The following is a 23885-nucleotide window of genomic DNA, read 5'->3' as shown; positions in this document are numbered from 1 at the left end:
TAAAAAAAAACACTAATATCAAACTCATTTGCAATCCACAAAAACAAAATGGGAGTTACGGATCAGGAAAATGAATTAAGAACATTTTTCTGAAGTCATTTTATTACATTTTGATTCGACTTGAAACCTAAATTTTTTAATGGAACATAATTCAAACTCCAACGTCGCACCACACTTTAGTCTTGGAATAAGGGATCAACTTTCTCTTTTTTAGGAATAAGAGTTACCATTAGATAGAACATAGAAAACGAATATTTTTAGATACATATATTCGAAAATATTCTGGATAGTTTCGGACAGTTAAACAAAAAATAAATGTTTCATTTCAAAATTGTATATCAATTCCATGAAAATTCATATACAATGGCTTAAATCAAACACTTTGCTCATAGAATTCTTTTTTCTTCTCGAAACCAATAAAATACATCTTACCCTAATGGGACATATGTGTTTTCTAATTTTAAAACATTCTCTATCCCTTAGCGAGTTAGCAAGTATGTATGTATTGCAAACAACATGAAAAATAAAATTCAGCAAACATTTGAACTTACTTTTATTACTTTACCTACCTGCATTGCAACAAATACGTATGAAAACAAAACAGACTCCTAACATATAACCTGGTATGGTATTACTCTACACTTGAATGTAGCCAGGTAGTAGGGTTATTGCATTCGAATAAAGTATTTCTAGAACTGTACGGTCAGCTGTTCATATATGGATCTCCAAACAAAGTTGTTAAGTGTGGTTAGCTAAGCATTCATTTTATTCAATGTTCGCACTTGAGAGAAACCTGAAGCTAATTTTCGATAGGTAGTGAATTTTATTTCTTTTGTTTATTGTGCAAAATGAACATTTCTAAAGTATTTCAATAAATTATAGAATATTTTGCCGGTCACATACATAGGATAAGATAAAATAAGTGCGAGAATAACTAATCAATAATGAAGTTCAAGTTTACTTCAGAGAGTTTCAAACAAAAAAAAGTAAGTGGAATTAGATACAGACTTTGTAAAATATAAGTGAAGAATATTAGAGGAATAATCTTATATATAAAAATGAGTTCGTTAAGTGTGTGTGGCCGATAAACTCGCGTTTGGCTGGTCCGATTTTGGCAATTTTTTTTTTGTTTGAAAGGTATTAATATGTAGATGGTTTGTATCAAAAAAAAATAATACCTTTTCTTCCATCTTTACATAGCTGTCAATTTGTACGAGTAAAGAAACACTCTCGCTTAAAAAAAAAAAAATACTTAGCTTAATGTGTACACAAATTTCAAAATAATTATTAATTATTATCGTTTAAAGCCTGACTTTGGCATTTTTATTAAGAAAACATTACTCAGGATAGCAAATCGAAAGCGTGTCGTGTGACATTACATTTAATGTAAGCTGATGGTGGAATACCTAAACCTAATCAGGAAAATACTTAACTTTATTTAAGTGTTTTTGTTTGGTCAGCAAAACATACTTTAAGTATCAGTGTGACCATTTCTACATACGTATTTCCATATTCAATTCTTAATTTTTTGTGGATTATAACGTAAAATCGAAAACTTTAAACGGTAAACTATATAATTTGTATGCGATTTGACAGATTTTTAACTTTTAATTGCGATTTTAAATATAATGGGGAGGAAATAAATTGAGGTTTTAAGAGATCTTAATGTTGTTTAATAAAATAATAAAAGTTGGTGAATTTCTGATCATCAGCAAAGGAAAATTTCTTTACACGTTGTTGCAGCTTGAAAATCTCAAGATCAGACTACAATGCGACACGGGTGCGAATTTGGCTGCACACACATGAAATGTATAATCAAATTCTGATCTTCGGTTTTATTTTTACGAATAAAACACGGGCACAATTTGGAATGTTTGCTCCAAATCGTGTAGAGCACGATTCTTGATCAAGTGGAAGGACGATTGATTGCATTGAATTAAAAATGTTTGGGTAAACTAATGTGCCGAAGTTAAATGATCAACAAAAGTATGTGTACGAAACAATTAAACAAGGTGTGATCATTCAGAGTTTGGGTTTGTTTTTTGCATATGTTCCTGATGGTACGGGGAAAATATTTTTGCTATTATTTATAGCAACATCTAAAAAATAAAAAAAAAACTGGCTCTGACTTCTTCTGGAATTAATGCTACGTTATTAAATGGTAACAGTACAGCTCGCTTTGCTCTTAAGTTGCCTTTAAAACACCTATATGTAATAAATATTTCAATTGGCAAAGTTTTGCAGCAGTTTTGCAGCGATAAAGTCAAAAAATACTGGAACAATGTTCGTGTATAAATACCCCCATGTAGGGGCAAGAACTTTTTTTGTTAGATGTTTTTTCAAAACGTATTATTTTGTTCAGTATTTTAATTTTTTTTTAACTATGTACAGTTAATTACCCGACGGAGTTATAGAATTCTTTCGATTAACCAGGAACTCCGCAATAGGATCGCCAATTATATTGCTTCGGAATATCAATCAACCTAAGCTTTGTAATGGTACCAGACTTGCCGTAAAGAAAATTCAAAGACAAAGATGTTTTGATTCATCGAATTTAAATGATTCCATTAGACTTGCTTTTTGATTTTAAACATTCGCTTTAACCATTCATAAAACGCAAAGTCTATTGTTGAAAATATGAGGTACTGATCAAAAAACATTAGAATAAATTGAGAAAAATATAAATTCACTTTTTCGGTTTTAAATTATTTTCACACAGGTTCAATTTTTTTCATAAATGCACTCAGCGAAGCGGGTGGGGTTAGCTAGTGATTCATAAATCCATGAATACTGTAAACACCAGTACATATTTTAATGTGAATTGCGAATGTGTTTTTTTTTTTTTTTGTCAATTGAATGATCAAACTAAACAAAGAATATTATAGTGATCGATGTCAATGAACCTTTGTGTCCCAGTATGATAAAGTTATTTCATTGGTAAGAGGTCTGAGAATACAATATTTTCAAAATAACGAAATTCTAAATAATTGTATTGCTTATGCGGATCGGATCGATGTGGATCAAAACTGAAAATAAATGTTTAATGTCTCTTGGTCGAACAGTCGATCTGGACTTTCATCTCAAGAATACAAATAGCATGTGCCATGACAAGTATTAATTCTTCATTGCTTGGATCTAATTATAGCTTTACAACAAATTGGCCCTTTCAATAGTTGTTATTCCCTTATTAAAATTTATACAATTGTCAACTATTCAATCTATTTCCAGTTTTTAGATTTTTTTTAAGAAATTAATTTACAAGTAGGCATATACAGTGGTGTCACTTGAAAGATTTATGTCAAGTTGTTATGAATTGAATTGTTGTTTTGTAAGAAGTTTTTGTCTGTATGGTTAAAAAATCAATTTATTTATTTTCCAGATCTTTCAAAATACAGGTTTTGGCCATTTTTACCTTTGACTGTGCAAAAAAATTGATTTTGTTTGTCGTATCTCTCTATTTGCCACTACAGATACATTTTTGAACACTAATTAAAAATAGTGCATGTAGATTTCCATTTGCCACAAAAGATGAATTATTTATGATCCGAGTTCAAACCAAAAGATATCTTGCGAATAAAAATAAATCTCTGAGCAACATCCATTTGTCATCACAGGTCTTTGGAATGGAAATCGACTTAATGTGAATATCCAAATGTGAATTATTATACTTACATTATTTTCACCTCAACTTTCCTTCCAAAAAATAAATACATATTTTCTACTTGGTTGATTCCAACTGCAACTTATTTCATTTTTTTTTTACAAACACCATTCATTTTCCCCAAATCATTTCCCCAACCCAAAATATGTGAATTCATGATGACAGACGATATTATAGTGATAGAAATACGGAGAGCAAATGAATGACGATATGCGATATCGTCAACAGTTATCGTATCGGTGATTTTTTTCGAAAATTAAGAAATGAGTATCCTTATTTTATGTCCATAAAACATTCTATCGGCCGATAGTTAAGTCGGGTTGGGCTGCTAGTGTGTAGCACAACTGATTTTTTTCGATTGTTCATCCTTTTTGATCGGCTGGTACTTTATCGTTGTACTGAAGCAATTTCATACATATTTATGCTGATTAGAAGACCGACTACAATGTCGGCCGATGAAATATTGTAGTTTACATGTATTCTAAACTTCCTGCTTTAAAGAATTGTATTTTCTCCGTATTCATTACTTATCTACCTTTATGTTTATATTTTGTTTATCGAAGCATGATCTGAACAGAAAACATGATTTCGAAGACGATGACGAATACGTATGGGATCAAATGAAAACATTGCGAGCTGACGCTGACCAAGAACCGTAAGAGAACTCAAAGTTTATTATTTAAATCAAATCAAATTTACATTTATTTGTTTTAGCTGTAAAAAATGCGGCTGGTGTAATCCTTCTTGTATTCCTATCGCAATAGTATTTATTTTAATTGGATTGATTGTGTTGCTGCCATTATTAGAACCTAGTACAGATAATCTACTTCATGTTAAACTTAATGGAACTAATTATGTATGCACTGACAAATGCAAGTAAGTTCAAATAACGAAAGATTTATTCGAGTCACACAAGCAGAGTACGTTTAACAGACTTTATACTTCTTATGTTTTTTTTTTTTTCCAAAACCGCTAAGCACTCATGGTATTTCAAGCTTTTCAGCTTGAACAAAAAATTGAAAATACATAGTTATAAATTTAAATAAAAACTGTGCCTAGAGTCAATGCAATTTATAGCAGTTATAACAGTTAAACGTGTAAAAACCACAAATACTTAGAGAGCTTGCAGATTTTTTAAATAAACTTTTTTAGCTCCAAAAACTCTCGCTCGGATAAAATATACTAACAATTACGAAATACGGCAACTGTACTGATACTACTCTTGTATATCTCGAATTACACTCACTTTTGAGATTGTACCACAAACAAAAAAAACAGAGGAAATAACCATAATTTCCTACTAAATGAGACCCAATATTATTTGTTTTATGGTACAATAGCTTGTTTTTTTTTAACTTTTATTAACATTTAATAATTTTTATTTAAGGATTCAACTGGTTGAAAGTATTCCAGAAGGTTTAAACTTCTCTGAAAATAGTCCAAAATTCCTATCCACCTATGATGCCTGGTCTATTTTATTAAATTCAACAAAAGATTCACTTGATATTGGTTCTTTTTATTGGACACTTCGTGGTGCAGACTTTTACAATCACTCTTCAGCATGGCAGGGAGAAGATATTTTCAAACAAATAATGACAAATGGAAGAAAGAAAAAATACCATATTCGTATTGCTCAGAGCACACCTACGCCAAACGAACCAAATTTAGACACAGAAATATTTATAAAGAAGAAAGTTGCAGAAGTTCGATCGGTTAATTTTCCCCGCTTGGTGGGTGGCGGTGTATTGCATACAAAACTATGGATCTCCGATGGACAGAATTTTTATTTAGGAAGCGCCAACATGGATTGGAGATCACTTACACAAGTTAAAGAACTTGGTGTACTAGTCACTAATTGCACGTGCCTAGCTAAAGATGTATCGAAAATCTTTGAAGCTTATTGGTATTTAGGTGTTGATGATTCACATATTCCATCTCGTTGGCCAGAATCTTATTCAACCAAGTTTAATATAAAGTCGCCAGTAAGTGTTAATTTTAACGACGGCCTAAATTTTAACACTTTCTTTTCAGTAAGTAATATATTAAATGGTAACTTTTTTTCCAATTGAATTTTCAAACCCTTTAACTTGTTTAGAACTCACCACCTCCGTTAAGTTCAACTGGACGTACAAATGATTTAGACGCAATCGTCAATGTTATTCTGAGTGCAGACAAATTTGTTCACATAGCTGTTATGGACTACTATCCCCTTCTTATTTATTCACCAAAAATTAGGTGAGTTGATATGTTATTTTAAGTTCTTTATTTAGGAAGCGGTGTTTCAAATAAAATACTGGATAGGATCGGATTTTATAGGAAAATTTGCTGTCGAAAAGCTTTTACGATTTCGTCAGGAGCATAAACCAAATCAATTGTAAAATTTCGTCGGAAGAAAGTACCTATGCCCAATCAATAAAAACTCGGTCTTGTATAGGCAACTAAAGAGATTCTCTGAATCGGTCCAAATACATCGGTCTCAACATCGCATTTTCATTAAAAAAAAAATTTTAAAATCGTTCAGAACATCACAGAAGTCTTAAATATTTTTTTTTTTAAATTGATTTAAAGTGAACGTTATGAAAAGATAAGATTTCAGTAATTATAAGGCTTTACATTTTTATTATAGGTATTGGCCTTATATCGACGATGCACTCAGAAAAGCTGCGATTGAAAACAAGGTTTCAGTAAAAATGTTAATATCTCTATGGGGCAGTTCTAGGCCATCAGAAGATTATTTCCTTAAATCATTGGCAAGCTTAACATCATCGTTTAAAGGAGTTGACATTGAAATTGTAAGTTTAATTTTATTTCAAAAATTAAATAAACATTTAACTAACTATTTTTCCAAACAGCGTCGTTTTATCGTACCAGCAACTCCTGATCAAGCAAAAATTCCTTTTGGAAGAGTTAATCATAATAAGTATATGGTAACTGACAATACCGCCTACATAGGAACTTCAAATTGGTCTGGAGATTATTTTACTGACACAGCAGGAATTGGTTTGATTATAAAGGATTCAAATACAGGTAGTAATGAAAACGATACAACTATTGTCACTCAACTGACGAGTGTCTTCGAAAGGGACTGGAATAGCCCGTATGCTGTTGAACTATGATAAGGTTTTGTTTAATTGGATTTTAACTGAATCAAGTTGACTAGATTAGATTTAATTTTTTAATTTCATTTTTTTAATAGTCTGATTGTAATGTAAGACAAACAACAGCCAAATTTGTAAAGAGGTTGTAACTTTTTTTTCAATATTTCAGATTCTTTGTTTTAAAAGTTTCCCTTTATAAATATTTTTTTTTTAATAAAAGATCTGAGATTCTATTTTTTTTTTTAATTAGAAAAGATTAAAAAACTATACATATACATAAATGTACATTTTCATGTCGTTTTGTATATTAGCTCAATATAGAATTTAAGAAAAAAATTAATTTTAATAAACATCAATTCTTCGATTGGAAATAGTTTTTTGTATATTTCTTCAAAGAAAATTATTCATGTTATCGATATACATTTGAGCATAATACTGGAATATTTTTGAAGCCAACGCTTTATTAGTACCAAAAACGCTCCTGTACCAATAACGGAAGGACATAAGCAGGAAAAGCTGTTATTACACGGCTGTTCTGATTTCCGTTCGAATTCTATTATCTCCCGTTCTGGAAACTTAGCTGCTCCGAATTCCGTATTCGAACACATTTTGCGGATACATAGGTGTTTCGAAAATCGAACGAATCTACCATCCGACAAATTTTTGCCGTTTTCAATCCGAGTAGCAATCGGAAAACAATATTCTCCAACAAAAAAGTCCAATGGAACAGAACAACCGTTTTCAATCCGTAGGGATTAAAACGAATATTAGAACACCCGTGATAGTTCCACTTGAAGAAGTTATAGTGACTTTAAATGTGAAAAGAAAACAATCTGCAACAACACTAGAATGATGGTATAATACCTGCGCTTCTATAATGTTGGATTTGTAGGAGTGAAAATGAAATTTTGTAATCATCTCAAATGTTTTTGTCATTATAAAGAAAAAGAATGAGCATGCTAATTCTTTTATGACTTGTCATTATTTTAAAACAAAAATTTGTGAACATTTATTCGACGGACAAATGCAGCTTAAATTTACAGTTCAGTAACCCCAATAAACTTCTTATAGCCTTTTCCTTATATATTATATATCGTGGGCACAACGCCAAAACCACGAATCTGCAAAATTGTAGTTTTGAGAAAAACGGCTTCAAAGTTTTGGAAATGCATACAATCTTATGGGAACTTGTGCTACGGAAATTGATATTTTATGCTTTTAGGCAACAGATGGATGATTGGGGTCGAAGCAGTGGATAGAGGGACCGATAACAAGTTAAATGACGCATTAAAGTGAAAATGTCCAAAAATGCAGATTCGCGGTTTTGGCTTTGTGCCGACGATATATGGAGTGCTTGTGCCGTTAGTTCCGTGAAGCTTTGATAGAGGGCTCTAGTTTCTTTAAGTTTTTCGATGAGTTTATTTTCATTTGATGGCTGTCATCAACAAGCGTGTTTATTTACAGCTGCGGAACCGGACTCGCACTGAAAAACGAAGGCAGCGACCCCTATCCATGTATATGGCGTTACAATGTATTAGGTATAGGAACAAGCACTCCATATATTATATCCTCTAAGGCCTTTCGACTAAACTTGCCTTCACATTTGACATTTCAATTATTTCGCTTCTGTAAACGCACACTTATTTCTTCCAAATAAAAGGACGAATATAGAGAAAGTGAGCTGAATTGTTTCATTTTCAGGTTTTGAGTGGTTTTATCGAAAAAAAACTTCTTTTTTTTACGAAGCCAAAATTGTTGGTTTTGGGCTACTTTCTATAATATATTCTCAAATCGATAAAAATGGCTGAAGAAAAATAACCATTTTAAATACTTCTCGAATATTTTTTCGATGTGAGATCTAGAAAACATACAACAAAAGAAAGAGAACATATAAAATGATATAACATATAATACTATGTTTCCACCTACGCTAAATCCGTGATTTAGCTAAGTAGATTTAGAATAAATCTCGAGATTTATTTCAAATCTACTTCGCTAAATCTCAGATTTGGGTTCAGCTACCCTAAATCTAATACTACGTTTCCACCTAGCCTAAATCCGAGATTTAGCTAAGTAGATTTAGAATAAATCTCGAGATTTATTTTAAATCTACTTTGCTTTATCTCAGATTTGGGTTCAGCTGCCCTAAATCTAAGAAATTTACCTACTTTCAATCCAAGATTTAGAATAAAACTCGAGATTTATGCTAAATCTACTTAGCTAAATCTCGGATTTAGCGTAGGTGGAAACATAGTATAAGATTTGCACCTGCTTTCAATCCGAGATTTAGAATAAAACTCGAGATTTATGCTAAATCTACTAAGCTAAATCTCGGATTCAGGGTAGGTGGAAACGAAGTATAATACTATGTTTCCACCTAGCCTAAATCCGAGATTTAGCTAAGTAGATTTAGAATAAATCTCGTGATTTATTCTAAATCTTCTTCGCTAAATCACGGATTTGGGTTCATCTACCCTAAATCCAAGATTACCACCTACTTTCAATCCGCGATTTAGAATAAATCTCGAGATTTATTCTAAATCTACTTAGCTAAATCTCGAATTTAGGGTAGGTGGAAACGTAGTATAAAATGCAATAGTGTTTGGTTCTCCATCTCCATTAAAAAATAACGCAACAAATCTCCGCTACAACATTTTTTCTTACTATCAGCCAGTACTCTCATTTAGGCTAGGCGCACACATGCGATTTTAGTCGCGCGATTATTCAGTCGCAAAAATGGATCACAAGGATTTCAATGCCTGTGCACACACATGCTTCCCGCGATTAAAAATTAGAAAATTGTGTCTACAGTCATTAAAATTGTTTTCATCTAATTTGCGACTGAATAATCGCGCGATCAAAATCGCATGTGTGCTCCTAGCCTTAAGGTCTTTTATACATTACATATAACAATGTGGCAAAAAAAAAATACTCGTGTACCTACAGATCTTAAAAAATGAAAAATTTTACGCAAACATAAAATATGAAGTATTATAAATTTAATTTATATATATTTCGTTAAAATAAAAAAAATATTAAAAAGAACAAAAAATTTAATTTATTTATTTTACCGCATGAAGTCCCTGAATGCGTTCGAAATTCCATCTACATCAATTAATACCTGAACACATCCATTCAAAAGTCAAAAACCATCACTCTCTCCAATTTGTTCCATCAAAATTATCAAATCTCTCCACACAAAAAGTGAAAGAGACAAACACTGAATACACAAAAAAAAAAAAGAAAACCCTTTTTTCCAGTGAAAATGTCACTGCGTTGTGCTTTTGAAATATTTTTGCCACATTTTAGTGCGTTTTTATAGTTTTCTTTAATTCCATTTTAACAAATTTCAATTGTAAAAAAATTCCCTCAAATTGATTTGTTTAAATATCAAAAATTATTTCTCCTTTTCTTTGTTATTTGTTCTCCTAAAATTAAAAAAAAAATATTCTTCCCAAAATATTTCTCTCGGGGTAGCCTTTTGCTTATAGTTAAATAAAAAAAATGGCAGACTTCTTGGATTCAGAAGCCGAAGAATCGGAGGTATAGTTTTTTTTTTCTTAATTCCCGGATATATCCGGGCACAAAAAGATTTTTAATAATTATTATGTATTCTAAATTTAAAAATCTTCTATTTTTATGCTCTCGTATGGCTTTTGTCCACGTGTATAGGATGAGGAGGAATTGGAGCCACATGAGCGAAAGAAACTCAAAAAGAATAAAGCAATGGCAGACAGCAGTGAGGAGGAGGAGGAAGGTAAGTTTCTTTTTTTTGTCTCATATTTGAAAGCAATTTCAGGTATTCACTATATTCATTGGGGTTTCCCATAAAATTAAATAGATGACGAAGAAGTGCTGCGAGAGGAACTCAAAGATCTGATCGATGACCGACCTATAGAAGAGGACGGCAGCGATGGGGAGGATTCGGATGCGTCTGGTCGATCGAAGAAACGTAAGAAAAGTGACGACGATGATGAACTTGACGATCGACTGGAGGACGATGATTATGATTTGATTGAAGAGAATCTTGGTGTAAAAGTAGAAAGACGAGTAAGTCAATTTTTGTTTGTTGTTTTTTTTTTTTTTTCTGAAGTGAAATTTCACTTGTGAACATTTATGATAACTTTTAGAAACGATTTAAACGCTTGCGTCGTATACAAGATGAGGAAAGTGATGGCGAAGAACAACCCGTCGATGAGGGATTAGCTAGGGAAGCTATTGCTGAACAACTTTTCGATGATGATGATGTAAGTATAAATAACCTTACAACATGTTTTACAAATTGGGCTATATTTTTCAAGGAACATTCACAACCTGTTTATTCTTTTATATACATACACTAGTCTTCTGATTTTGTTAAAAAACCTACGAATTTAAAATGGTTAAGACTTTTGCAATGGGAATTGTATTATTGAAGACACCATGCCAGAACACAGCAAAAACCATTTAATCACTTTCTTTTGCTGTATATAGAAGCAACTTACAACTAAAAATGGATCTTTGATAATAGCCGTAATTTAAAAAAAATATTTTTATTGAAAACTAGCTGACCCGGTGAACTTCGTTTCACCTTTTCTAGTATTTATTTCCAATTTTTGACTCTGCTCTAGTGTGTACCTTTTTCAATACTAACATAAATCGGGTCTCAACAACAAATCTAAAAACTTTTTTTTATCGAACTTCTCCGAAACGGTTGAAAAGATTTTTATGAAATTTTGTGTGCATATTGGGTTGGTCTGAGAGTCGGCAAACACTTATTTTTCATACCTCTAAACGATTAAGGAGGTCCAAACAATTTTTTGAATTTTTTTTTTAATGATTTTTATGAAACTTTGTGTGTAATTCTTGAAAAATTAAGCTGCCTGAGTCGGGCTATACCCTTCACATAATATTGCATTTGCTTGCATCTTATTTAGCTTTCCTTTTATGATAATAAAACACTTATATTACTTTATTAAACATGTGTATATACGTTTTCCACAAAATGTGATTTATTTGACATCACAATGATTAAACATCTATATTTTTCGACAGAAAAAACATAAAACATAAGAAAAAATGTATATCACAATCACCTTTTCTGATCCAAATATTTATATAAAGATTTTTTTTCCTGCGGAAATTTCAAAAATACACTAAGTACCGAACGAAGTAATTTTGGACTGCCAAATATAAACACCGGTAAATCAGGACCAATCTCTGAAAGATCGATGGTTATCTTAGTTTAAAATCATATTTTAAAGTGTTTAAAAGCTTGGTTCTCCCATCATTGACCTTCATTCTAATTTTAAAATAAAGGTACACATACACATTTTACTTAAAAATAAAGGATTCAAACATTTCTTTCTGACAAACAGTTTCTCAGAAATTAAAACTTTTTGGTATAACCGCCATCAAAATCGAGTTTTTTGAAAAGCGATCCTGAGAGACTAATTTGACCATAACTTCAAGGTCTGTAGGTATCTGCAAATGAAATTTTAGGTGCTGTCTTCTGGGAAGCTGTAATACACCTTGGCATACTAAATTTTTTAACCATTTTTGACCAAATTTTTAAAACTCAACAACTGAAAAAAACACGTCTTTTCTTAGTATCTACCTACATATGTTTGAGGTTTACTAGTTTGTTGAAAATTTGGCCCGCGACTTGAATATAAGATTATTTTTAACTTTGAGGGCTTGTACACATGCACATGTACATGTGCCATCTAAGAATACCAAGATATAAAACTTAAATGGCTAAAAAAAGTTTTTCTGAAAGTATTTTCGCCGCTTTTAAACCATAGTGCACGCCTTTCATGGCACGGCGCCTTTCATGGCACGGCGCCTGGGGCAACTGCCCCATTGCCCCACCCCTAGGCACGGCCCTGATCACAATAATAAAACACTTTATTTTTCAACAAAAAATTGCGATTAAAAAACATTGGTTGATCTTAGAATGTTTAAATTTTGAAGTTTTATGTATTTTTCAACAGCTGCGTTCCTTTGGAAATATTTATCTACTGCTTAGTACTTAAAGCTGCTTTGAACTACTTTTTCAGTATTGCAAAAGTAGTTCAAAGTAGTTTTAAGTACTAAGCAGTAGATAAATATTTCCAAAGGAACGCAGCTAATAGTGAAACATAAAAAAATAAAAAAAATGTTTTTCCAAAAATAAAAAATAAAAAATTATGCTGGACCACCCTAACCATTTACGTTTATGAAAAATAGATGTTGGCCGATTCTCAGACCAACCCGATATGCATACAAAACTTCATAAAAATCGGTAACAAACACTGCGACACGAGAATTTTATATATTAGAAAGAAGAAGATAGAATAAAATGCGCGACTGGGTAGAACGTAGTAGCTTTTCCAGTTTTACTTGTAGTTTATAAGAAGTGTCTATATAAATTTTAAAGAAATTTTATTGATACACGGGAGGAGCTGACATGGCGGACAATTTTTTGTTTATTATTTGAAAGTTTTGTTGCAATTGTTTTAAATATAACGTATGCAAAGTTTAATCAAAATCGTTAGAGCCGTTTTCGAGAAATTTGAATTAACTTGAAAATTTTGTATGGGAGGCACACGTTCTAAGCAAGATAAAAAATAAAAAACAACTTAGACTTTCATAAAAATAATCCGTATCAAATTTGAAGAAAATCCGTCACACCGTTTAGTCTGTGGAAATGAGTACAGACTGACGGATGAAATTACAAGACCCACTTTTTCGGACTTCTCCATCATGGTAATGTTGGTTTTGATTAAAATCTCAACTTTTTTTTTTTTTTTGACACAAAACCAATACCTACTTGCCGTATAGAGCAATTAAAAAATTCCTTACCGATACGCACGCACAGCTGAAAATAATCTATCAAGAGGACATATTCTGTCTCCATAAAAAACCTCTGATAATCTTAATAATATTACTAGAGAAACCAACGCCCGCTTCACAAAGAGTTTTTGTGAAAAAATGTATTTTTGAATTTTTGTTTACATAAATTTTCCTCTAAAAAGTAATACAATGAGCATTCAAAAAGAATAAAGTCGATTGGACTTCCCGTGCATTTGTTATAAGCGTACAAACGAACATTTAGATTTTATATAATATAGAGGGTATTCCAAAAGTAATGGATCAAACGAAACATGCTGATGGGCCAACTTAAGGGCTCTAAAAATTTTGTAACTTGTTCATCCCAAATCCTTGGGATTAAATGCAATTCTTGTGAATTTTCGAAAAATGCTTACTTTGCAACGGTATTTTGCTTCTTCCACCCATAGTTAATTTTTGTTTTTTTTTTTAAACCTTCAGGTCATTTTTGACCCATTTTTGGAAAGAAATCAGCTTTTCTTGAAAACCTAATTCGTTAAGATTTAATGTTTTATGACTTTTCCTAAAGTTTAAAATACTTGTAATTTTCATGAAAAATATCTGAACTATAAAATTATAAACCAAAACATTATATTTCATACGCCATTTTGCTGCAACTTTATTAAAAGTTCCAAGTATTGTTAAAACTCAATTTCTTTTATTTCAGAGCAACACGCGGAAAAAAAAATTGTATGGTGTGATAATGGTTTATTATTTTAAAAACTTTCCCTGTTATTGCAGATTTTAAAAAAAAGTATAAAAGTTTTCAAAGTTGAGGTTAGATCGAAAAATATTACAATTTAAACTCAACAAAACAGGGTTGTTCCGAGCAAAAAACAAACAAAAATGAACACATTTTCTCGAACTGTTGTTTGTTTATTTATCTTCGAAAAACCGTCTTTTTTTGTTGTTTTTTTGCTCTGAAAAACCCTGTTTTGTTGAGTTCAAATTGTAAAATTTTTCAATTTAATTTCAACTTCTATACTTTTTTCGAAACTGCATTACCGGGACAAGTTTTAAAAAATAATAAAACATTGTCACACAATACAATTTTTTTGCGGCGTGTTGCTCTGAAATAAAAGTAAGAAATTGAAATTTTATAATACTTGGAACTGTTAATTAATTTGCAGCAAAATAGCGTATGAAATAAAAAATATTTTGAAACAATTGTACGTTTCCATTAATAAACCGATTTTTTAACGATTTAACGATATTTTTATTGAACAGTAATTATATATATACAATTTGCTTAAAGCTAGTTATCTAAAAATTTACATTGATTATATTAGTATTATGTTAGCACAAAAGGGGCCTAACGTTTTTACATTGTTTTTTTTTTGTTTTTATAAGCTAAATTTACAGTTAATTGTAATTGTGTTTGTTTTAAATATTAATTCTGCTGGCAGCTTCTTAACTCAGGTTGTTCAAGTCCGGTTGTCATTGTGAAGGTTGGATTAGGGAGGGGGCGAGGCTTTCAGCCACGATAGTGAGCTGATCCAGGATCAGCGTAGAAGGGAATGTTCTCTTCGTCGTTGGTTGATATCAAATCCTCATCCAAAAGTTCCTTAGCTTCTAGGTACCGCTGGTTAGGCTGTCTTGGCTGGTTTATGACTCTTCCTATTATTGGGTTTGGATGGTTGCTCAGGTTCTGTAGGCATCTTCTGCTTGATTGGATAAGATACTTGTCGAGTTTTATAATTTGGGATTCTTCATACAGTCTCTTGTTGCTGACGTGTTTCCTGTGTATCCTGTCGTAGTGCATGCCTGTACAGATCCTTAAAATCTTCCTCTCCAGGATTGCTAACTTGTTTAGGTGGGATTTTGTCACCGTGAACCAGATTGGAAAACAGTAGGTGATGATAGGCCTTATGAGCTGCTTGTACAGGAAAAGCTTTGTCTTTTGGCTGAGTCCGTTTCTTTTCCGCATAAGTGGATGAATGCGATGAAAGGCGAAGTTGGCTTTTTTCAAAACGGCTGCTGCTTGAGGGTTGAATCGGTGAATCGGTTCTTGTCATCGAATTGTATTCCCAGATATTTGACGTTATTTTTTGCTGAAATTTGTGTTCCATGGGGAAGGCTTATCTTGATGTTCCTGCAGTTCCTGGCTAAGCGTATTCTAGGATTTCCTGGGTTGGCTGGTCGTCTAAAGCATATCAGTACAGATTTGGCTGTGTTGATTTTGAAGCCCCAGCGTTTATAAAACTCGTAAAGTCGTCTTATGTGGGCTTCAACTTTCCTTGCGGCTAATATGGGTGACTTAGACTTCGCGTACGTGAGAGAGTCGTCTGCAAACAGGAGATTCTGAGCTAATTCTGGGTATGGATGTGTAAATATTGAAGAGGAATGGTCCTAGCTTCGATCTTTGGGCAACTCCAGCATTAATTGTCCTCATTGTTGATTGGCTGTTTCCTAATTGTACAAAGAACGATCTGGAATGAAGAAAGCTGTAAATAATTTTGATTAGTGAAATTGGAAATCTTAGCTGGAAGAGTTTGTGAATAAGTCCTTGTATCCAGACACTGTCAAATGCTTTTTCTATGTCGAGAAAACACCCGACAGTGACTTGGTTTTCGTTTAGGGAGGCGACAACATCGTGTTGGAGTTTTAGGAGTTGATGGAGTGTAGAGTGTTTTTCCTGGAATCCGAACTGCATATCAGGAACTATGCAGTTGTCGCTGCAAAATGATTTCAGACGCCTAAGCATAAGCTCCTCGAGTATCTTGCTCATATTGCTTAGAAGTGAAATGGGCCTATATCCAGAGACGTCCTTGTTATTTTCCTTCTTTGGTATGGCCACGACTTTAGCTTTTTTCCATTTGCTGGGAAAGTAGCAATTGACAACGCAGTTGTTTAAGATAATTGCCAAAAAAATTATCGCTGAATGAGGCACTCTTTTCAGAGTGCCCGAACTGGGCAGTAATTGACAAATTAAAAACAGTAAAATAGTTGAGTGAGAAATGGTATCTTTGATTCTTTCTCCTCAGAAATCTCGAAAAAAAATATGTTTCCTCTTAAAAAAACTTAAAACTCTTAAAAATTCTCATTCAAAAAATTGATCAATAATTCTAATATACATACATATCTACTACAAAATGTGACAATATAAGATAGTCCCACCATTCCTGAAAACAACTAAAATTATGGAACCAAATAATTTAATTGTTTGATTGCGGTCTTGCAAGTGCGTTCAGTAAAATTTTTTACAAAACTGACAAAATGGTATGTTGCAAGAAAATTCAAAAGCAAACTGCATTTAGCTTATGATAATTCAGTTCTTATCGTTTTTTTCCAATCATTAGAAAAAGATAGAGATTTATAGCGTCAATACGTTAACGTATGATCGTAATCGTCTGCCGTAATTCGACCCCTGTTTTTTTTCTAATTTGTCTGAGTTTTTCTCCTTATGAAAATTGAAATTGTTTGAACCAAAGATGAGAAAGAGCAACTTCATTAAATAACTCGCAAAGCCTTATTTTATAAGAAAAAATGTTAGGTTAAAATTTTTAGAGGATGCAATTATGCAAATTTTTAAAGGCAAAAATATTTATAACTACATTCTTTAACAGAATCAAATTAACGCTAAGAACTCATCTAAAATCAGCTGAAACAAAAATTGAACTAGCTTAAAAAACGAGCGCTCATAAGCTCATATGAGCTAAGTACTAAGTACTAAGCTCAGTAAACATTTTACACTGTAAACAACAACAGACGATTGCTTTTATTTATTATTTGTAATCCATTGGTGTAAGGGTCAACATTTTTTAAGTTTCCACAAAATCAAACAACAAACGAATACTTTTGTTTATCAAAAGCAATCGTTTGTTGTTGTTTACCGTGACAAATTTTACTGAACTACGAACTGAGCTACCGCAAAAACACGAATTAAAAAAAAAAAAAAAAAAAAAGGGACATTCCTTCCGCATAAAATTTTATAGTTTTTAAATATTATTGTTTACAGCTAGTATTTTTTTTTTAAACTATCAATTCCAAATCTGTGAAAAAAACTGTCCCGCCAAAATGTAGGCACCTCAATTTAAACAAGTTAACCAATACATTTTTCTTTCATTTCCTAAGGATAATGAACGCCGTTCTGAACGCAGTCACCGAGAACCCGAAGTTGAACACTTTGACGACGAAGAAGAGTCTGACTCTGATGCTGATGACTTTATTGTAGACGATGATGGCAGGCCAATTGCTGAAAAGAAAAAGAAACGTCGTCTCTTATTTAACGATGCGTAAGTTTATCATAGAATTTGTGTGTTTTTATATCAAAATGTAATATAAACAAATAACTTGTACTTCAAGGTCCCTACAAGAAGGTCAAGATATCTTTGGCGTTGACTTCGATTACGACGACTTCAGTAAATACGACGATGATGAATATGAATCAGAGTCTGAAGGTGATGACTACGAAGAAGAAGATGGTACTGGCGAGCGCGAGAAACGCCCCAAAAAATCCACCAAAAAGAAATCCGCCAAAAAGACAATATTTGAAGTTTATGAGCCTAGTGAATTGAAACGCGGACATTTTACCGACTTGGATAATGAAATTCGTAAGACTGACATCCCTGAGCGAATGCAGCTGCGTGAAGTACCAGTTACTCCTGTCGCAGAAGGCTCAAATGAACTAGAAGATGAAGCCGAATGGATCTACAAACAAGCATTTTGTAAACCATCTGTTTCCGAACAGGAAAAGCCAACTGATGGAGGATCACGCGATCGTTACCGCAAACCACCGAGTGCAATAGGAAAAATTAAACAAACACTTGACTTTATGCGCAATCAACAATTAGAGGTACCATTTATAGCTTTTTACAGAAAAGAATATGTCAAGCCCGAATTGACATGCGATGATTTGTGGAAAATTTACTACTTTGATGGTCGTTGGTGTCAGTTGCTGTCCCGAAAGAACAAACTCTTGCAGTTATTTGAAAAAATGCGTAACTATCAATTGGATAAGATTATGCAAGCGAACGATGCACCAATACCTGATGACATGCGCATTATCAAAGACGAAGATCTAGACCGACTACGGGAGGTACAAACGCCTGAAGAATTGAAAGATGTTCACATGCATTTCTTGCTGTACTATTCACATGAGATTCCTAAAATGCAAGAGGAATTCCGTCGCAAGGAAAAAGAAGAACGTAAAAAGGCAAGAGAAGATGCTCGCCGAAAAGCATTAGAAAACCTTGAAGAAGGCCAAGAACCCCCACCAGAAAGCGAAGAAATCGAAGAGATTGAAGATGAACCTGAAGAGCAACTAAAACAAGCTAGAGATTCTGGTCCCTATGCAATGTGCAGGAAAGCTGGTATTTGTGGATTTGCCAAGCGATTTGGACTCACCCCAGAACAATTCGCTGAGAACTTGCGAGACAGCTATCAGCGACATGAAGTTGATCAGGAGGCCATAGAACCCGCCGATGTTGCCAAGCAGTTCTTGTGTCCAAAATTCATGATGGTCGATGAAGTAATTCATGCTGCCAAGTTTGTGGTAGCTCGACAAATCGCAAAAGAACCTTTGCTGCGAAAATGTGTTCGTGAGATATTTTTTGAAAGAGCCAAGATAAATGTGAGACCTACAAAGAAAGGCATGAAAGAGGTGGATGAGAACCATCCATGCTACGGCATGAAGTATTTGACAAATAAGCCTGTCGTGGATTTGATTGGTGACCAGTTCCTTCGTCTGTCCATGGCCGAAGAGGATGGTTTGTTGGAAATAACTATTCTTGAAAAGATCGAAGGAAATACAGCAAGTTCATATCTAGAGGAGGCAAAGCAGCTCTACCAGCGTGATGAGTTTTCCAAAAATGTCCAAGACTGGAATGCCTTGCGTAGCGAATGTGTTGAATTGGCTCTCACAAAGATGGTAATTCCTGAGATCAAAAAAGAACTAAAAGCAATTCTTATCGCAGAAGCTAAGGAATCAATTCTAAAGGCGTGCTGCACTAAACTTTGTAATTGGATTAAGGTTGCTCCTTACCAACCTGACTTCACTGAAGAAGACGATTACGAATGGGATACATCGAAAGGTATTCGCGTTATGGGTCTGGCTTATGTTCCAGATTACACTCAAGCAGCTTTCTGTGCTATAACGTCAAATGAGGGTGAAGTCACAGACTACCTTCGACTGCCACATATTCTCAAACGAAAGAATTCATACCGGCCAGATGAGAAACAATGCAAACAATCTGATATGGCCAATTTGAAGGCGTTTCTGAGAAACAAAAAACCACACGTTGTGGCAATTGGTGGGGAATCGCGTGAGGCTCAAATGATTCAGCAAGATGTCCAAGAAGTCATCAAGCAATTGGTCGAAGAAGAACAATTCCCTCAAGTTGCCGTTGAGATTATTGACAACGAGTTGGCCAAGATCTATGCAAACTCTAACAAAGGAGTAGCCGATTTCCGAGAGTATCCTACACTCCTTAAACAAGCCGTGTCCTTGGCTAGAAAAATGCAGGATCCTTTGGTTGAATACTCGCAGCTATGTGGTCCTGATGAGGAAATTCTTTGTTTAAGATACCATTCGCTGCAGGAGCAAATTCCCAAAGAGGAACTTCTTGAGCATCTGTACTTAGAATTCATTAATCGTACTAATGAAGTTGGTGTAGACATTAATCTAGCGGTGCAAAACTCGCTCACGCTCAATTTAATTCAATTTATATGTGGCTTGGGGCCGAGAAAAGGTCAAGCGTTGGTCAAAATTCTCAAACAGACAAATCAGCGGCTCGAAAATCGAACCCAACTCGTTACTTCATGTCACATGGGTCCAAAGGTGTTCATCAATTGTTCGGGTTTCATTAAAATTGACACAAACTCTTTAGGCGATAGTACAGAAGCATATGTAGAAGTACTTGATGGTTCTCGTGTTCATCCGGAAACTTATGAATGGGCAAGAAAAATGGCCGTCGATGCCTTAGAATATGATGATGAAGAAACAAATCCAGCTGGTGCCTTGGAGGAAATTCTCGAATCACCGGAGCGTCTTAAAGATCTCGACTTGGATGCATTTGCCGAGGAATTGGAACGTCAAGGATTTGGTAATAAGAGCATAACACTGTACGATATACGAGCAGAATTGAATTCACGTTACAAAGATCTGAGGGTTCCATTCAGATCGGCCAATTCTGAGGAACTCTTTGATATGTTAACTAAAGAGACGCCAGAAAGCTTTTATGTGGGCAAGATGCTTTTGGCTACTGTGAGCGGAATATCACATCGTAAACCTCAAGGCGAGCAACTGGATCAGGCTAATCCAGTGCGTAACGACGAAACAGGACACTGGCAATGTCCTTTCTGTCTGAAAGATGATTTCCCCGAACTTTCTGAGGTTTGGAATCATTTTGATGCTGGCGCTTGTCCCGGACAAGCAACAGGTATTAAGCTGCGACTAGACAATGGGCTCAATGGATTTATTCACATTAAAAATTTATCTGATAAACATGTTAAAAATCCCGAGGAGCGAGTGCAGAACAATCAAGCGATTCATGTGCGAATAATCAAAATCGATGTTGAACGATTTTCGGTTGATTGTTCTTCCAAGAGTTCGGACTTGATGGATAAGAACCATGAATGGCGTCCGCGTAAAGATAATTACTATGACCAAGAGCAAGAAGACAAAGATCGTCGCAAAGAAGATGACTCAAAGAAGGTCAAGGCCAAACAACAGTATGTTAAGCGAGTTATTGTCCATCCATCTTTCCACAACAAATCCTATGCTGAAGTGGTCAAAATTATGGAGGGCATGGATCAGGGAGAAGTCATTGTTCGTCCATCTAGCAAGGGTTCAGATCATTTGACTGTCACATGGAAGGTAACGAATGACATCTATCAGCACATTGACGTTCGTGAAGAGGGAAAAGAAAACGCATTTAGCTTGGGTCAAAGTCTTCTAATTGGCAATGAAGAATTCGAAGATTTGGATGAAATCATTGCGCGTCATGTGAATCCAATGGCAGCATCAGCTAGGGAATTATTAAGCTATAAATACTACCGTGACACAGGTGGCGGCCTTAAAGACAAAATGGAAGAACTGCTCAAGGAGGAAAAAAAGAAGGACCCGAAGAAAATTCACTACTTTGTGTCTGCTTCAAAGAATTATCCGGGTAAATTTCTACTCTCCTACCTGCCAAAGACAAAATGCAGACACGAATACGTCACTGTGACGCCAGAGGGCTTCCGCTATCGTGGACAGATCTTTGAGTCGATTAACACTTTTCTCAAGTGGTTCAAGGACCATTACTCAGATCCACTTCCAGGAAATACACCAATGTCGACACCCCGCCCGCCTGCAAGCACACGAACGCCTGGCTATAGCACTCCGCAATTGAGTGTTAGTTCGGGCTCAATTGGAAACAGATCACATGTTCCACCGCATATGATGCACTCTATGTCGCATCCTATGTCTAGCCAGACGCCTCACTACCCTAACACGCCTGGCTATCAAGGTGGATATGTGAATACTCCGTATACCCCAAGCGGACAGACGCCATTCATGACGCCTTATCACACTCCTCACTCTTCGCAAACTCCACGGTATAATCATAATACTCCGAGTCCAGCGTCGTCCACCTCGAACGGGCATTTCGCACGTCCAGCGATGCCCCCGTCGTCTCATTCTCGTCATGGCGGATCTGTTCATGCTTCACCGCAGTCGTATGGTCGTTCACCTCGTGAACCTGGTGGAAGTCGTGGTCCAGGTGGAGGTGCTCCACCTCCACATCATTCTCGGTCGAATGCCTATAGTTCAGCCCAACAAGAGAGCATGGACTGGCAAATGGCATCAGATTCTTGGGCGCGTCGTAAACCATCTGCTCCTAGCCAACATAATAGAAATGCATCCGGTGGCCAGCCACCTCCTCCAATGCCCACCAGCAGTAATTCGGCACGAACACCGCGCTACGAAGACTACCCACGCAAAACACCCCAATACACAGAAGAACGACCAATGAGCAGGTCCGGACGATCGGACTTCTCAAAGAGTCCACGATCAATGAGAAGTACGCCACGAACAAATACATCTCCCCACTCTATGAACTTAGGCGACTCCACACCCCTTTATGATGAGAATTAGGTTTTTTCTTCATCTATTTCCTCCTACTATTTAATTAATTAGTCTAAATGCCAGACGAAATAAGTTAACGATTTTCATTTTGAATTGATTGATTTTTTTATACATATTTAACATACATATAGCCGCCCTTTTTAAAATTAATTACAATTAGAGGGACACTTTGCTTCTCTAGTTCTCTGCTCGTTGGAATTTCAATAAAAATCAAAACGCACGTTTCGTTGCGTGCATTGTTGTGGTATGGAAATAATTTTTAACAAAAAGTGGAATACACAATAAATTATAATTGAAATTTAAATTAAAAAAAAAAAAATCAAGAAAACAATAGAAACGTATTAAAAATATTAGGCAAACAAATAATACAGTTTTAGTAATTTAATTGATCGATATGCAAAAAATATATATAAAAATAAAAATTATATATAATATCTAAATATTATAAAGAAAACAGCTTAAAAAATAGCTACATTATAAAATAAATAAAGTAAAATTGAAAAACTAAACTATTACAACTCAAGTTTAATAAAGCTAAATTTCTTTGAAAAATAAAATTTATTTTGTTGTTTTTCTTTGTTTTTGAGATGGAAATACATAGATAACTCGGACGAACCTTAGAGAAACTTTTAGGTTTCATAAAGGAATAGAGCTTTAAGAGATTTGGATTTAGAAGACATTTTTTTAAATGCATTTTTTCCCCTTGGATTTTTTTCGAAAATCTTAAAAAAATTTTTACCTAAGGGCCGTTTACAAAAACTTGTTTTGAGACTTTGGTTCGCAGATAACTGCTTCGTCAACAATTACAAAATATACAAATTTTCAAAATTCCAAAATCATTATGACATCCCCTTCTAGCTCATTGAATTTCAAAAAGAGTCTAGCCTCAAGGAGCACTGTGTAATAGCCGATTGCATTTCGATTTAGATTGCAAATAACAAATACATAACTATATCTCAGAAACTAGACCTCGTAAAAACTTTGGAGCCATTTGGAGGTTAAAAGTGGCTGCAAAATTTATTTGATGTTTTCAAAAGTTATTTGTGCTTTCGTGTCTCGTTGTGTCGCGTTGTGTCGCATTGTGTCGCATTGTGTCGCATTGTGTCGCATTGTGTCGCGTTGTGTCGCATTGTGTCGCATTGTGTCGCGTTGTGTCGCGTTGTGTCGCATTGTGTCGCACTGTGTCGCTTCGTGTCGCATTGTGTCACGT

General features: G+C 34.3%; 2 protein-coding genes across 3 annotated transcripts; both read left to right on the top strand.

Annotated features, from left to right (window-relative positions):
* The first annotated feature begins 645 nt into the window (after positions 1-645).
* On the top strand, positions 646-6968 carry LOC129909278 (5'-3' exonuclease PLD3-like). 2 transcript variants are annotated; one of them, XM_055986352.1, is made up of 8 exons: positions 646-747; positions 883-986; positions 4225-4316; positions 4376-4537; positions 5049-5691; positions 5757-5896; positions 6288-6453; positions 6514-6968. In XM_055986352.1, exons 2-8 carry the CDS (start codon positions 945-947, stop codon positions 6775-6777), a joined length of 1509 nt encoding a protein of 502 aa, XP_055842327.1. In that variant the 5' UTR covers positions 646-747; positions 883-944; the 3' UTR covers positions 6778-6968. The 2 variants fall into 2 exon arrangements, with proteins under 2 accessions (XP_055842327.1, XP_055842326.1); XM_055986351.1 differs by lacking the exon at positions 646-747 and having other exon boundaries at positions 762-986.
* Positions 6969-10012: 3044 nt separating this feature from the next.
* Positions 10013-23165, top strand: LOC129909268 (transcription elongation factor SPT6). The gene is made up of 6 exons (XM_055986333.1): positions 10013-10302; positions 10432-10516; positions 10601-10809; positions 10890-11006; positions 17683-17843; positions 17914-23165. Exons 1-6 carry the CDS (start codon positions 10264-10266, stop codon positions 22682-22684), a joined length of 5382 nt encoding a protein of 1793 aa, XP_055842308.1. The 5' UTR covers positions 10013-10263; the 3' UTR covers positions 22685-23165.
* Positions 23166-23885: the final 720 nt, after the last annotated feature.

Source organism: Episyrphus balteatus, chromosome 2 (assembly GCF_945859705.1).
Source record: "Episyrphus balteatus chromosome 2, idEpiBalt1.1, whole genome shotgun sequence".
In the NCBI taxonomy this organism is placed as follows: Eukaryota; Metazoa; Arthropoda; class Insecta; order Diptera; family Syrphidae; genus Episyrphus; species Episyrphus balteatus.
Note: the sequence above shows the minus strand (reverse complement) of the source record. Positions and strands in the feature narration are given on the sequence as shown.

What these genes read in the sequence shown, in the direction of transcription:
- LOC129909278 (XM_055986352.1), top strand. Translation starts at nt 945, where the DNA reads ATGAAGTTCAAGTTTACTTCAGAGAGTTTCAAACAAAAAAAA. An exon ending in ATTTTAACACTTTCTTTTCA is followed by an intron (nt 5,692 to 5,756) that starts GTAAGTAATATA and finishes TAACTTGTTTAG; the next exon opens with AACTCACCACCTCCGTTAAG. An exon ending in AAGGAGTTGACATTGAAATT is followed by an intron (nt 6,454 to 6,513) that starts GTAAGTTTAATT and finishes TTTTCCAAACAG; the next exon opens with CGTCGTTTTATCGTACCAGC.
- LOC129909268 (XM_055986333.1), top strand. Translation starts at nt 10,264, where the DNA reads ATGGCAGACTTCTTGGATTCAGAAGCCGAAGAATCGGAG. An exon ending in CAGTGAGGAGGAGGAGGAAG is followed by an intron (nt 10,517 to 10,600) that starts GTAAGTTTCTTT and finishes AAAATTAAATAG; the next exon opens with ATGACGAAGAAGTGCTGCGA. An exon ending in CGTCTCTTATTTAACGATGC is followed by an intron (nt 17,844 to 17,913) that starts GTAAGTTTATCA and finishes TTGTACTTCAAG; the next exon opens with GTCCCTACAAGAAGGTCAAG.